Below are 14,731 nucleotides of genomic sequence, written 5' to 3' on the forward strand. Positions count from 1 at the left end.
CACGTCAACCTGCAAAGCAGGATCTTCATATTCAAATCACATTCTTTTATGTACAATCAGTTGATTGCACCACAGTACCAGCCTATGCTTTGCTATTTGTGGAAAGCATCCGCATACAGAACACATCACTTCCGTTCTGTAATGTGCTGGACTTCCGTTTCACCGTTCTTGACACATGCAGCACATCTGATGTGATTCCAGCACTGTCATTACTTGCTTGTGGTGTGAGATGGAACTTTGTTTGCAGCACTGCCTTCTGACACAACATTATCATGATTTAGAATGAGAGGTGTGCATGACATTTGAAAATACAAGATGATGTACATAAATAATCTCAACATTTACACATCTCATATTTTACAGGTACAGTTTGTTTGGCAAGTATTACAGTCATGCACACTACTTTCATGGTTGTTTTAGGAGTTGTGGGTGATTGCAAAATGCCATACTTCACACCGGTTATTTTGATCTCTTGCTTGTTCACCCTAGAAGGTTTTGTGATGATTGTCGTTGGGAGGTCTGAAAGTTTCACTTGTGAGAGCATAATCTAGAGAGTAGGTTGCCCATATTCCACAATATTTAAAATATCATACCAACCAAATTACAGTGTTGGATGTCAGATGTATCAAATTGTTAAGAAGTACTCGTCCCCCTGCATACTCAATGTCAGGCAGCCCTGAGCTCTGAACAATAGGACAAGATGGCAAACATCCTGAGAATAGGTACTCACGGGCATACCTCAAGCTTGAGCTCGAGGACACCAGACACTATGAAGGCGATGCCAGCAAACACACCACCGATGACCATCTTCTTGAGCAGGGATGTTAACAAATCGATTCTGTCTGTAAGGGGATACAGCAGGTTGTCAAACAGGGGGATGAGCATAAGAACCACTGCAGGATTCAGGACTTGCATCTGGTCCGGCCGTAGTTGCATCCCCAGGAGCTCACCATTCATACGTGATGCCTGGAATGTCCATCGCGAGCCCTGAAACAGTCATCTACTACAGTTCGCCAATGGGAAGTATCGGCCATGAGTGGAAATAAAATATACAAAAACAGGCTATATTTGTAAAAATATGTTTGTGTTGGGTTGACCAAAATATACTGCATGTGTCTGATGAGTGTGTGATTGGTGGTGGTAATGGTTGTTGTTTGAAAATCAAAAAGAATCTCAAGACCACCCTCTGTGGGGCAGTAGAATACATCCACGGTATCCCCTGCCTGTTGTGGGAGCATGCGTTGGTGACCTCTATAGTGTGTTTGGCAAGTATATAGGCTCTCCTCGCCTAAAACTTTAAGGCAGTTTAGGGGTGGAAGCCACTTTGCAGCTACAGGAAGTTCAAACAAAATACTTGCCCTATCTGCCTTTGGTCTTCGGCCTTCCTAATCCCTTCTTGCAAAACTATGCTGACTATACTTTTCAGTTTGCCATTGCAAGTGGAAGTACAATTATACTGTCCAACTATGTTTTGGTGGAGTGTGTTCCAATCATGTATGAGAATATGTTATTAACAGTATTGTTACTATTCTGTTTTGTTGTACTTGTGTGTTTAGCAGGAGGGAAGGTAAAACCACTCTGATTAGACACTAAAGAGTTTGTATGCTATATTTATGAATACTTTGATCAGGAGTATGAAAATGCAAGAAGCCACTGATAAAAGTAAGTCACAAACTGGTAATGTTTATAGTTTATCAAGAGCTGCAATTGGAAGAATTCTGCAAGAAAAGTAAAATGCAGGGAAACTCAAAAGTACATGAAAGAAATGTCCTTGTGAGAGAAGAAAGAAAACAAAACTAATGTGAATAGTTTTAATCACACATATAGCTTCTGTTCTAGGTATATCAGTATTTCCTATCAAGTGTGAGGTCATTATTTACAAGAGTGAAACAGCCAGGCATCTACCAATAAGTAATATTTCATATCATTGTACTACTATTTATAAAGTTGTGATTATATGGAACCAAGAATTCCCTTATACCTGTTGGTCAAACAGACTCCAGAACAAAGGCAGTGGTATCAGCAAGTACAGCATAGCCAATACAATCTTCATGTCAGCAATCAGCTTCCTGTCATATGTATCATCTGCATAATCCAGCCAGTGCTCTTTGGGTTCCTCTTTGGATTTAAACCTTTGGATAAAAGCAAACTAAAACACATTTATTAAAACATTCTAGTATATATCGCCAGTTTGTTAATTCAAATCATGTAACTTACTGAGTACACCAATTACTTTGCATCTTTTAGTGCAAGTCCATTTTTGCAAATATCTAAGGGAGTATTCATTTAGTGATATGCATTATTTACTGGAAGAACCCTTAATCCTAAATGACTTTATTTACAACTAAATGACTTGAATTTCACTTTACAACTATATTTGTGGGAGTAGGCTACATACAACCTTCTTTTGTCAAAATTTCTTCCTAGAATTACTTGGAATACATTAACGATATTCTGATTATCCAAATAGCTATGCCGTACATCTTGAAATGACGTTTCAAGATTAGAATCTGTTATTTCATTTACTGGTATTCTTCTTCTCATTTTAATTATCTGAGAAAGTATAATTCCTAATCAAATTGTATCATTCCAGATTAAATAGAGTAAGATAATTAGAATGAAATCAATCTTAGCCTCCTATTGAACATTTTAATTCTGAATCACCTATGCTAACCAGTTTCTAAATGTAGCTCTACATATAAAATATAGCAACTAGGACAAATCTAAATTTGTAAAATAGATCTTCTCCAACAATAAAAAAAAATATTTTCTTCCATGATCACACTTTATTATCTTATTAATAATTAAAGTACAGTCTTAGTAGCTTATAGCATAAACAGCTTATTATTTAATAAATTTACACACTAACAGTTGTTGTCAACATCTTTTGCTACGACATGTTGGTAACAAAATGTTATAAACATTTCTTGTAAACACGACAAGCTTTTCTTCACCTGAAATTGTACATTGGGTATCTCCGGTTAGACAAGGTAATAATAATAATAATAATAATAATAATAATAATAATAATAATAATAATAATAATAATAATAATAATAATAATAATAATAATAATAATAATAATAATAATAATAATAATAATAATAATAATAATAATAATAATACCAACAACAACAACAACAACATCATGTGGCCTCCAGAGAGGCCTGGTGCAGGTCTGTCGAGTTGACGCCATATAGGCTGTGAGGACGGGGTCCTACTATGATGAAATCTGATGCTGAAGACATCACAAACAACCAGCCCCTGAGCCATAGGAATTAACTAATGCAAGTTAAAATCAAACTCAGGAACCCCTTGAACCAAAGGCCAGCATATTAACCATTCAGCCATTTAGCCGGATATTAGACAAGGTGACGAGTCATTTAAGGTAAAGACGAAAAGTGAAAAAAGTCTTTAAAACCTCACAATCCTAAACACAATACATCTCAAGAAAGAAAATACAGTGGAACCTTGGATTGCGAGCATAATTCATTCTGGCAACATGCTTGTAATCTAAATCGCTCGTATATCAAAGCAAGTTTTCCCATAAAAAACAACTGAAACGCGGATGATTCGTCCACAACACAAAAATATTTATTCGCATACCATTTCTAAAACAAAATATAACGTAAAACAAATTTAAATGCACTTTTCCTTACAATACAATCATTGTTTGTGTGAGAGAGATGACAGATGACATGAGAAGAGTTACTGTGTAGCACGAATTTCACTAACGGAATCGCTGCTATCTGTTGGCTCACTGGAATTGTTTTCTTTTCGTGCAACTTTAATGAGGAACCTGCCCAATAACTGTTACTTTTGCCTCTTTTTGAGGATTTCACGAAAATGTGACATTGCATTGTCAATGAACTGATTCATCGCTCGCACTGCTACAGCCTTATTCGGGTGGTTTTCTAAAAATATATTGCACCTTTTCCCACATTTTGCACTTCTCCTGAATCTCAGTTGAAGTGAGAGATTCCATTTACTTTTCCTCCTCCTCTTCCCCAGACGAGATCTCCATAACCTCCTCCTGTTCGCGATGCAGGTCCATCAGTTCGTTGGTGGTCAGTTCTTGCCATGTTCTGCCACCAGCTCTTGAATGTCCACGTCGTTCACCTCCAGCCCCATAGTCTTCCCTAAGGACACAATTTCATCGACAATCGGCGGCTCATTGTCACCAACAATCCCTTCAAAGTCACCTCTGAGGACACAGTCAGGCCACAGCTTTCCACAAGCGGAAAAGAGAGTTCTCTTGGTGACTCCATCCCAGGCTTCATCGATGATTTTCAGGCAGTTCACGATGGGGAAATGATTTCTCCCAAACTTTCGGAGGGTAAGGTTTGTTCCTTCGGTCACTTCAGAGCATCGCTGAAATAGTGCTTTTGTGTATAGCTTCTTGAAGTTTGAAATAACTTGCTTATCCATAGGCTGGAGTAGTGCTGGGAGGAAGAACTTAACCTTAACGAACTTGAATTCCTCGTCGTCCTCAAGGCCTCAAGACGTGGAGGATGAGCAGGAGCATTGTCCATAACCAGCAAGACATTGAGCAGCAGATTATATTCTGAAAAGTATTTCTTATCTACAGGACCAAAGATCTCGTTCATCCATTCTACAAACGAACAGGGAAAGGGACACGTAGGCACACGTGACGCTCGTATTGCGGAACCTCACTCGCATATGAAGTTAAAATTTATTTAAAATGTTTGCTCGTCTTGCAAAACACTCATAGACCAAGTTACTCACATTCCGAGGTTTCATTGTACTAGGTAAACAAACGATAGGGAACCTGCCATATGAGCAACAACCCTAAATGCAGATCAGTGGTCATTGATTGATTATTATTATTATTATTATTATTATTATTATTATTATTATTATTATTATCGTATGGCATTTACAAGCATAATCTGTAAAAATATACAATTAACATACACATTAAAATATAGAGGTAATTAAACTAGAATGTCCAGCTTCGACAACCAGTCCACTGCACTTGGTGTCAATTCATGGAGAGTCCGTAAACCGTCCTTAAATGCTGACAGTGGACAGCTCTCAACAACATGAAGCAATGTCTGCTTCTCAGCACCACACTCACACGCAGCACTTTCACAATATCCCCACTTTTTCATCATATATCGGCACCTGCCGTGGCCTGTTCTGAAACGGTTGAGTTTTGACCACTCATGTCGAGGAAGATCGAAACCTGGCACTTTCTTCGTTGGGTCTTTAATCAGAAAGGCGTTAGTGGGTGGACATTGTTCCCATCGCTGTCTCCATTCTGCTGTTACACTGAATTTTTTATAGGAGTGTAGATCAGTCCAGAGTGGATTCCTGGATTTTAACCTCATCACAGGTGGATCTCGTAAGGCATTGAACAAAAGTGTGTTCCTGTGTGCAAAGGTCTTCTTGAGCAACTGTACTTTTGCTGCTTTTCTCCTCAGATCTGGAGGAGCAATGTTTGCTAAAACAGGCAGCCACTGAGTAGGAGTCGACCTCACTGTACCAGTAACAACTCTCATGGTTTCATTGAGCTGTACATCAATCTTGCTCGAATGTACGCTGTTTTCCCACACAGGAGCGCAGTACTCACCAGCCGAGTATACTAGAGAAAGTGAAGCAGTGCGAAGAGTGTTTGCATCTGCACCCCAGTTGCTGCCCGCTAGTTTATGCAGTAGATTTACTCTTGTACTCAGCTTCTTTGACAGATTCGAGCAATGCTGTTTGAACGACAAGGACCGATCCAGTGTGACACCCAGATATTTTGGGAAGAAGTTGTGGGAGACTTCTGTTCCGTTAAAAAGCACATGTAGCTTCCGATTAGCTTCCATGTTATGCAAGTGGAATGCTGTTACTTCCGTTTTACTAGGATTTGGTTGGAGTCTCCATTTGTGAAAATAGTCGCACATGGTAGCTAGGTCCTCTGTAAGTACATCCTCACAGTGTGCCAAATCCGTACTCTGAGTAATTAAAGCTAGATCATCTGCAAACTGTATCTTCTTTGAAGTTGTTCTTGGCAGGTCATGGATGTAAAGATTGAATAGAATGGGAGATAAAACTGACCCTTGGGGTAAACCATTATTTAGAGATCTCCACCTGCTTCTTTCACCATTCAGAAATACAACAAGTCGACGGTTGGATAACATGTTGTTTAGTAAGCATGCTAGCTTCTGACAAGGGATGACCTGAACAAACTTGAGCAACAGTCCCTCTCTCCAGACCGTGTCATAGGCTGATGTAAGGTCGACAAAAGCTGCAGCAGTCTTCAGTCTTTTCTGATTGATTGATTCATCACATGCCCTCACTCTATATGATCAATGCAAAGGGGTTTGGAATTAAATCCAGGCTTTTGGCATGCAATTTGGTGATTAGAAATCGTATGCCATCACCTCTCCTACCCTGCCAGCCAACATTCTAATGGTGAACATTTTTTCAGCCAGTGGGACTAACATTTTGATTTTCGGCCAATAACTTGAACCTTTTCTTTTTTTTACTAAGGTCATGTAGAATAGGCACTTTTTGCCTCTGTTAACTATTCTTTTTCAATGTAATGTAGGCTGTCGAGCAAATGAGACAGTAGAAACTGGTTGTTGTTAACCTAATGTAAAAGTTGAATTGTGCCTTTGAAAGGCTGGAATCTTGTAAATATTGGAGAGTAGTCTCGTAGAGAGTAATTGTGTGGAGCAAAGACGCTCTTTTTAATGTTCTAAATATTGGAGCCCCATGTCCTTTCTTGTAAATTAGAGCAATAGTGCTCTTGGGAATGGTGTAACATTTGAGCTATCTGACTCAACTCGTGTTGTACCTGATTATTGTCTATCAAATTTTAAATTCTGAAAAAAAAAAAAAAAAAAAAAAAACTCCACAAAAACACCAACAACCAAGGTAATAAATAAAATAAAATTTCGAATTGTAGAGTTTTAAGTTAAAATTTTATCTTTTCTCTATCCACCCATTCATGCCTGCACCTTCCTACACCTCTGTAAACCATGGTATCCATTCTTGGATGCTTCAAAGATTTAGAAAGAACTAATATAAGAGAAGAAGAAACTATTTACAGAGAGAGTTTTAGAAAGATAGTAGTAAGTATGGGAGGATTCTAAGGAAGATTGAACAAGAAACCTGGTGCAAAGTGGTCCGAGGACAGAAAGAAATAGCATAGTGAAAAGATTTACCGTTAAGAATTTCATATTTAGGTTCCGTATTGAAACAAGATTTACATCAAAGAAAGGACAATAAGTTCCACCTTTTCAATACTATATATTGTGTGAAAGTTTTACATTACAGTTAAAACATCACAACTTTTGTACATTCGGTACCGGTTTCGACAGATTCCCTGTCATCATCAGCCGAGAATAATTAAACAAAGACAAATATAGATCATGATTCTTATGGTGTGATTACAATGGTGGATTAAAAATATACATTATATGATTAAAATAATATATAGGGCCTATATATACACACAAATAAAAGGTAAGGAAAATGGGAATGGTCATTATTCTATGAGGTGTACACCTTAATATTTCTAATTAAAAGGTTAATTTGTTAAAAGAAATTTTGTTCTTGTAATATATAATTAGGGCCTATAGTGAAATTTGATTGTAGGCTTAAATCTGTAATATTTTAACTTTTTGACCAGTCAATTCATTGAAGTTATGGAGCCATGTTTGACACATTAAAAAGGTAAACAAACATGTAGTCGAATGGTGTTCCACATAAAATATGTACAATAAAATTCGATTGGAGCTTCAACTTGGACTTAAGAATGGAAGAATTATATTAATGTTCAATGCAAGCAGAAATAGATGAGTTAATTTTTTCACTATGTATTGATGTTGATAGTTAGAATGTCCATTGAACAGTTCAATATGTCGATTTGTATTCTGGAATAGTTTACATTATTTTGAGAAATAGTAATTGAGGTTCTTGCTAAGGTGGTACTTGAAGATCTTGTGTTGTAAGTTGTGAATACATAAATGATTTGGAAAGATCCTGATCCAAGTCTGATTTTGACATAGGAATATTGAATATTGAAGACCTTAATAAAGAATTAAACACTATACGCAATATCGCATTTCATAATGGCTACAATAAGAATTTTATAGAAAATATAATCAGCAAATTCAGACATCGCCCAAAATCGAACCTAATTAAACAAACTACTAAATCAAAAACTTTTTCAACTTTTACCTATAATAGCAATATCCATAATATTACAAATATATTTAAGAAGCAGAATATTAACATTTCCTTCAGAACTAATAATAGAAACCTAGACATTCTACACAACTCTAACTCAATCAACCCTTCCAACCCCTTTGAAAAGTCAGGTGTCTATAGATTTCATTGTAACGACTGCCTCAGTACCTACCTCGGACAGACCGGTAGATCGTTCAAAATTAGATATACAGAACACGTAAATGCAATTAAATACAGAATATTCTCCGCAGTAGGCCAACATATACACGACTATAAACACAAATTTTATGGCATAGACCACGATATAGACATCATTGAAATAATAAATAAAGGTCCTATACTTGATTTCACTGAACAATTTTACATCTCACTTGATCAGTACCATAATTCAAATTTTAATCTCAATGATTCATCCGACAAACCTACGATTTTATTTGATACGTTTATCAAAATATTGAACAATCTTAAAATCCCCAAAAATCGAAACAATCCATAACACGCTTACATATTACCCCTACCGCCGTCCGCGCCCACCCGATTATAGTCCCGCCTCCACCGCGCTCCCTCTTCCCCTCGCTCAGTAACTCCGCCCCTCCTTGCTTCCTTCTGAGGTCCGTCTCTTCACATTCAACCTGTTAGTTCCACTCCGATACATCTACTACCAACTTGGCACCTGAGGTGAGTCCTTCATTTCGCTAATATTTCGCGAATTTTTACTCCTTCCGATTTTCATATAACTTTAAATAGCATTTTATTTCTTATAGGTTCCGACTTGGATCAGGATCTTTCCAAATCATTTATGTATTCACAACTTACAACACAAGATCTTCAAGTACCACCTTAGCAAGAACCTCAATTACTATTTCTCAAAATAATGTAAACTATTCCAGAATACAAATCAACATATTGAACTGTTCAATGGACATTCTAACTATCGACATCAATACATAGTGAAAAAATTAACTCATCTATTTCTGCTTGCATTGAACATTAATATAATTCTTCCATTCTTAAGTCCAAGTTGAAGCTCCAATCGAATTTTATTGTACATATTTTATGTGGAACACCATTCGACTACATGTTTGTTTACCTTTTTAATGTGTCAAACATGGCTACATAACTTCAATGAATTGACTGGTCAAAAAGTTAAAATATTACAGATTTAAGCCTACAATCAAATTTTCACTATAGGCCCTAATTATATATTACAAGAACAAAATTTCTTTTAACAAATTAACCTTTTAATTAGAAATATTAAGGTGTACACCTCATAGAATAATGACCATTCCCATTTTACTTACCTTTTATTTGTGTGTATATATATATATATATATATATATACTATTTTAATCATATAATGTATATTTTTAATCCACCATTGTAATCACACCATAAGAATCATGATCTATATTTGTCTTTGTTTAATTATTCTCGGCTGATGATGACAGGGAATCTGTCGAAACCGGTACCGAATGTACAAAAGTTGTGATGTTTTAACTGTAATGTAAAACTTTCACACAATATATAGTATTGAAAAGGTGGAACTTATTGTCCTTTCTTTGATGTAAATAGTGAAAAGATGAAAGTATACTGGAAGGAACAGAAGAGAAAACAACAAAGCATGAAGAATTGAATTGAAATTGGCACATGGTCCTTAGCAGGCCTTCACAGAAATAATAATAATAATAATAATAATAATAATAATAATAATAATAATAATAATAATAATAATAATAATAATAATAATGTTTTTACGGGGAAGTGTGGGAAATCTTTCATGAGACACTTGTGAGGGTCCGCACTCCACAAGCGTGTGAGATTCCTACTCACTAAAACCCACACACCATTTTCCTACGACGTATACCTCCGCCCCGGAACCGTTCTCGCATTACTTCAGGGCGGTGTCATGCTGATTTCTCAGGTTTCTTCTTCCTTTATTTCTCCTTACTGCCGTTCATGAGCATTCATATCCCTCTTTTTCTGACGCAGGATGCCTTCTACATATACTGCTACCTGATCCTATTATTCTTGGTTTCGTAGCTTCACCTGCACAATATTTTCTGGTGTCAACTCTCCTTGCTCCGTATCTAAACATCTTCTCTGACTTGACCAATGATAGCATACAAAAAATGTGTGAAATACATCGTCTACATCATTGCAATAAATACACGCCGAGTCGCTCGCTCTACCTACTCTGTGTAGAAATTTCCGGAAGTATCCGTGACCCGTCAGTAGTTGCGTAATGTAAAAGTTAATCTCACCATGAGTGAGCTCGGGCAACCCAATCAGCCAGACGTGGTATCAGCCGCATAGTCCATTTTCCTCGAGGATCTTCCTCCCATCTTTGCTGCCACTGCTCCATTTGTTGTCTATAAGCTAGCTCCTTAGCACGCTTCTTTCCGAGCTTCCCTTGAGTAGTTCCCCTCTCTCTCTAAGGCAAGTAAATCAATCGGTGCTACCACTGCTACCGTAAGAATCGCAGGTTCGGATACTATGTTCTATGCGCTTGTAATACGCAAAGCTGATCTCCGCTGTACCGCAGCTATCCTTCACCGGTATTATCAAACTTCAGAGATTCAGCCCAGACTTTGGCACCATATAGAAGTGTCGAGTGAACTATCGACATCAGAAGTCATCGTTTGCTAGACTTCAGACGTTTAACGTTGTTCATTAATCTACTCAGCGCAATCGTAGTTTTCACCGCCTTATCTGTCACCCGTTTGATATGATTCCAAAAAGTAAGTTTGGTATCAAGTGTCACTCTCAAGTGCTTTATACTTCTAGATGTTTCGATTTCTGTTTGTCCAATATACATTAGAATGGCAGTCGTGATCCTTTTACTTGTCAAGAGAACGATCGCTGTTTTATGATCTGCCAGTTGTAATCTGTGATTCGCCATCCAATCTTTCACCCGTCGCATCACTTGATTTAGCTTAAACTGAGCCAACTCCAAATTTCGAGCTACTATCAAACCAGCTATATTATCAACATAGCCCACTAGCATTGTGTCTTCCGGCATCTCTAACCTCAACAATACATCATACACAATGTTCCACAGATTTCGGTCAAGGATGGACCCTTGTGCTGCACCGTCTGTGAGCCGTTCCACTCTCTGCCCAACTTCTGTGTCATATACTAGAGTGCGATCTTTCAGATAATTTCTCATTATGCGCATGAGATACTCTGGTAATTTGAAAGTATTTTGAAGCGCTTCCAGTATGTCATTCCACCTTATCGAGTTGAAAGCATTCTTAACATCCACTCACAAGAAGTGTCACTTTTTGAGGATGATGATTTCCCATTTGTGTACTTTTCGCTATATACAACACTTCCCATACTTCATCGATTGTCGAATGTCCTCCTCGAAAACCATATTGACGATCAGAGAGGTCCCCAGCTAGTTGAACTGCTGAAAGTATTCTTGGCTGCAAAAGTTTCTCTAATCCTTTACCAGCAGTATCCAGCATACACAAATGCCTATAGCCCCCAGATTTCTCTTTGCTTATTAAAACTAGCCGAGCGGTTTTCCAGCGGATCCTAAACACCCCCCGATAGCAGGCAGGTATTGTACATTTTCAGCGGTAGTTGTGTCCGGCTCTATGGCTAAATGGTTAGCGTGCTGGCCCTTGGTCACAGGGGTCCTGGGTTCGATTACCGGCAGGGTCGGGAATTTTAACTATCATTGGTTAATTTCTCTGGCTCGGGGTCTGGGTGCATGTGTCGTCTTCATCATCATTTCATCCTCATCATGACGCGCAAGTCGCCTAAGGGAGTCAAATCGAAAGACCTGCACCTGGCGAGCCGGTCATGTCCTCGGACACTCCCGGCACTATAAAAGCCATACGCCATTTCCATTTCATTTTTAGCAGTAGTTGTGGACAGAAATTTGCCATCTCTGGAATAATAATAATAATAATAATAATAATAATAATAGTATAATGGGACAGTTCTGCGGCCTCCTCCTCCCGGGGCCTCCTCCTCCCGCGGGAAATTTGAATTTTGGCACGAGATTTGAATTTGTAAACAAAGCCACATGCGCTCTGACAGCTGTCATCGACAACAACGCATCGCTAACCTCACTGCTGCCATCTTGACTGGCCTAAATATCAGTGGTACCAACTTAACCTAACTAGCGCGAGATTTGAATTGGTAAACAAATCCACGTTTTTTTTGACAGCCACGTGCTTTTTGACAGACAACAACGCATCGCTAACCTCAGTGCTGCTATCTTGACGGGCCTAAACCTCAGTGGTACCAACTTAACCTTACTAGCGGGAGATTTGAATTTGTAAACAAATCCACGTGCTTTTTGACAGCCACGTGCTTTTTGACAGACAACAACGCATCGCTAACCTCAGTACTGCCATCTTGACGGGTCTAAACCTCAGTGGTACCAACTTAACCTAACTAGCGCGAGATTTGAATCGGTAAACAAATCCACGTGCTTTTTTTGACAGCTGTCATCCGCCATCTTTAAACCACAGAGCACTTTGCTGCCCTCTTTATCGCAGTAGCTGCAAATTCGTCACCTGTCATCCGCAATGCTGCCATCTTAACGGGCCTAAACCTTAGTGCTACCAACTTAACCTCACTAGCGCGAGATTTGAATCGGTAAACAAATCCACGTGCTTTTTTGACAGCTGTCATCCGCCACCTTTAATCTATAGAGCACAGTGCTGCCCTCTTTAGCTACTTACCTTTGAAATGTGGTGGCGGATAATTTGAAAAATGCTTTTTGACAGCAGCCATCTTTAATCCAGAGAGCGCCGTTCTGCCCTCTTTAGCTAGATACCTTTGAAATGTGGTGGCAGGCAATTCCACGTGACAGCAGCCATCTTTAATCAAGAGAGCACCGTGCTGCCCTCTTTGTGGCGATGGCAAATTCCACGTGCTCTTGTTTGGAAACAAACTCACGTGCTTTTTTTCTGATAGCTGTCATCCGTCATCTTGCATCACAAACCTCAGTGCTGCACTCTTTAGCTAGATACCTTTGAAATGTGGTGGCGGCAATTTGAAAAATTCTATGTGCTCTTGTTTGGAAACAATGCCACGTGCTTTTTTGATAGCTGTCATCCGCCATCTTTAATCAATAGAGCACTGTGCTGCTATCATGCGGGCAATTTCGTCAGCTGTCATCCGCCATCTTCAATCTACAGAGCACCGTGCTGCCCTCTTTATGACATGTAGTAGTGGGCAATTTGAAAAGTTCTGTTAGCTGTCATCCGCCATCTTTAATCAAGAGAGCACCGTGCTGCCATCTTTAGCTAGATACGTTTGAAATGTGGTGGCGGCAAATCGAAAAATTCCACGTGCTCTTGTTTAGTAAAGAAACTCACGCGCTCTTTGTCAGCTGTTATCCCCCATCATACATCGCAAACCTCAGTGCTACACTCTTTAGGTACATACCTTTGAAATATTGTGGCAGATAATTTAAAAAGGAAAATTCTACATCAGCCATCTCTCGACGCTAATTGCACAAGATGGTGGCTATACATGACTCCTTAAGGGTGCTTACGCAAGATGGCCGCTATACATAAGTTCATATGAGACACCATTGGGATGCTTGCGCAAGATGACGGTTATACAAGGCTCCTTATGAGACGCCCTAGGGATGCTTGCGCAAGATTGCGGTTGCTCTTATGAGGCGGCTTAATGGTCCTTTGCACAAGATGGCTAGAGATGCCCAAAGGATGCTTGCGCAAGATGGCGGACGCAAGATGGCGGCTATACACGACTCCTTATGAGACGCATTAAGGGTGCTTGCGCAAGATGGCTGCTAATCTTATGAAGAAAGCTAGCTTAGAGGCTAACGTGTCATGCTAGTTCAATTCATTAAATTTGGGGCTTAAATATAAAATGTTAAATATCTCGAAAACGGTGCATCGTAGAGCAAAACGGACAAAATTTTTCTGCCCAATACCTCGGTTCGCAGTATGAGGAACATGATAGCATAAGAAAAACATAGTCTAATGATGAGATCAACGGTTCGGTTCCTACTTAGGCCCTTTGGCATTAGCTCTGTTTCAGCTTGTAATGAAGCAAGTCTTCGTAACATGATCAGGTCTAGCTATGGTAGAGAGTATAACGAGCCGTGCAGGTTCGATTCATTAAATTTGGGGCTTAAATGCAAAATGTTAAATATCTCGAAAACGGTGCATCGTAGAGCAAAACAGACAAAATATATCAACCCAATACCTCGGTTCGCAGTATGAGGAACATGATAGCATAAGAAAAACATAGTCTAATGATGAGATCGACGGTTCGATTCCTACTTACGCCCTTTGGCATTGACAGCTATCTATTTCTACAAGATGGCGGCTATACATAGCTTCTTATGAGACAGCTTAAGAGCGCTTGCACAAGATGACTGCTGCTCTTATGAGACTCCCTAGGGGTGCTTGCGCGAGGTAGCAGCGACAAGACGATGACTATACACAGCTCCTTATGATACGGCCTAGAGGTGCTCACACAAGATGGTGGCTGCTCTGATGAAGAAAGCTAGCTTTGCATCGTGCAGGTATCTTTTCAG

The 14,731-nt window shown here is 39.0% G+C and overlaps 1 protein-coding gene across 1 annotated transcript in view; it reads right to left on the reverse strand.

Moving 5' to 3' along the window:
• Positions 1-14,731, reverse strand: part of LOC136877741 (peptide transporter family 1-like) — a 133,985-nt gene that overhangs the window by 80,835 nt on the left and 38,419 nt on the right. The window contains exons 6-7 of the mRNA XM_068228730.1: positions 1,982-2,149; positions 739-987 (exon numbers count right to left, since the gene is read on the reverse strand). Of these exons, the coding sequence (XP_068084831.1) occupies positions 739-987; positions 1,982-2,149 (417 nt within the window). The remainder of the gene's footprint in view (positions 1-738; positions 988-1,981; positions 2,150-14,731) is intronic.

This window comes from Anabrus simplex, chromosome 7 (genome assembly GCF_040414725.1).
Source record: "Anabrus simplex isolate iqAnaSimp1 chromosome 7, ASM4041472v1, whole genome shotgun sequence".
NCBI classification, from domain to species: domain Eukaryota; kingdom Metazoa; phylum Arthropoda; class Insecta; order Orthoptera; family Tettigoniidae; genus Anabrus; species Anabrus simplex.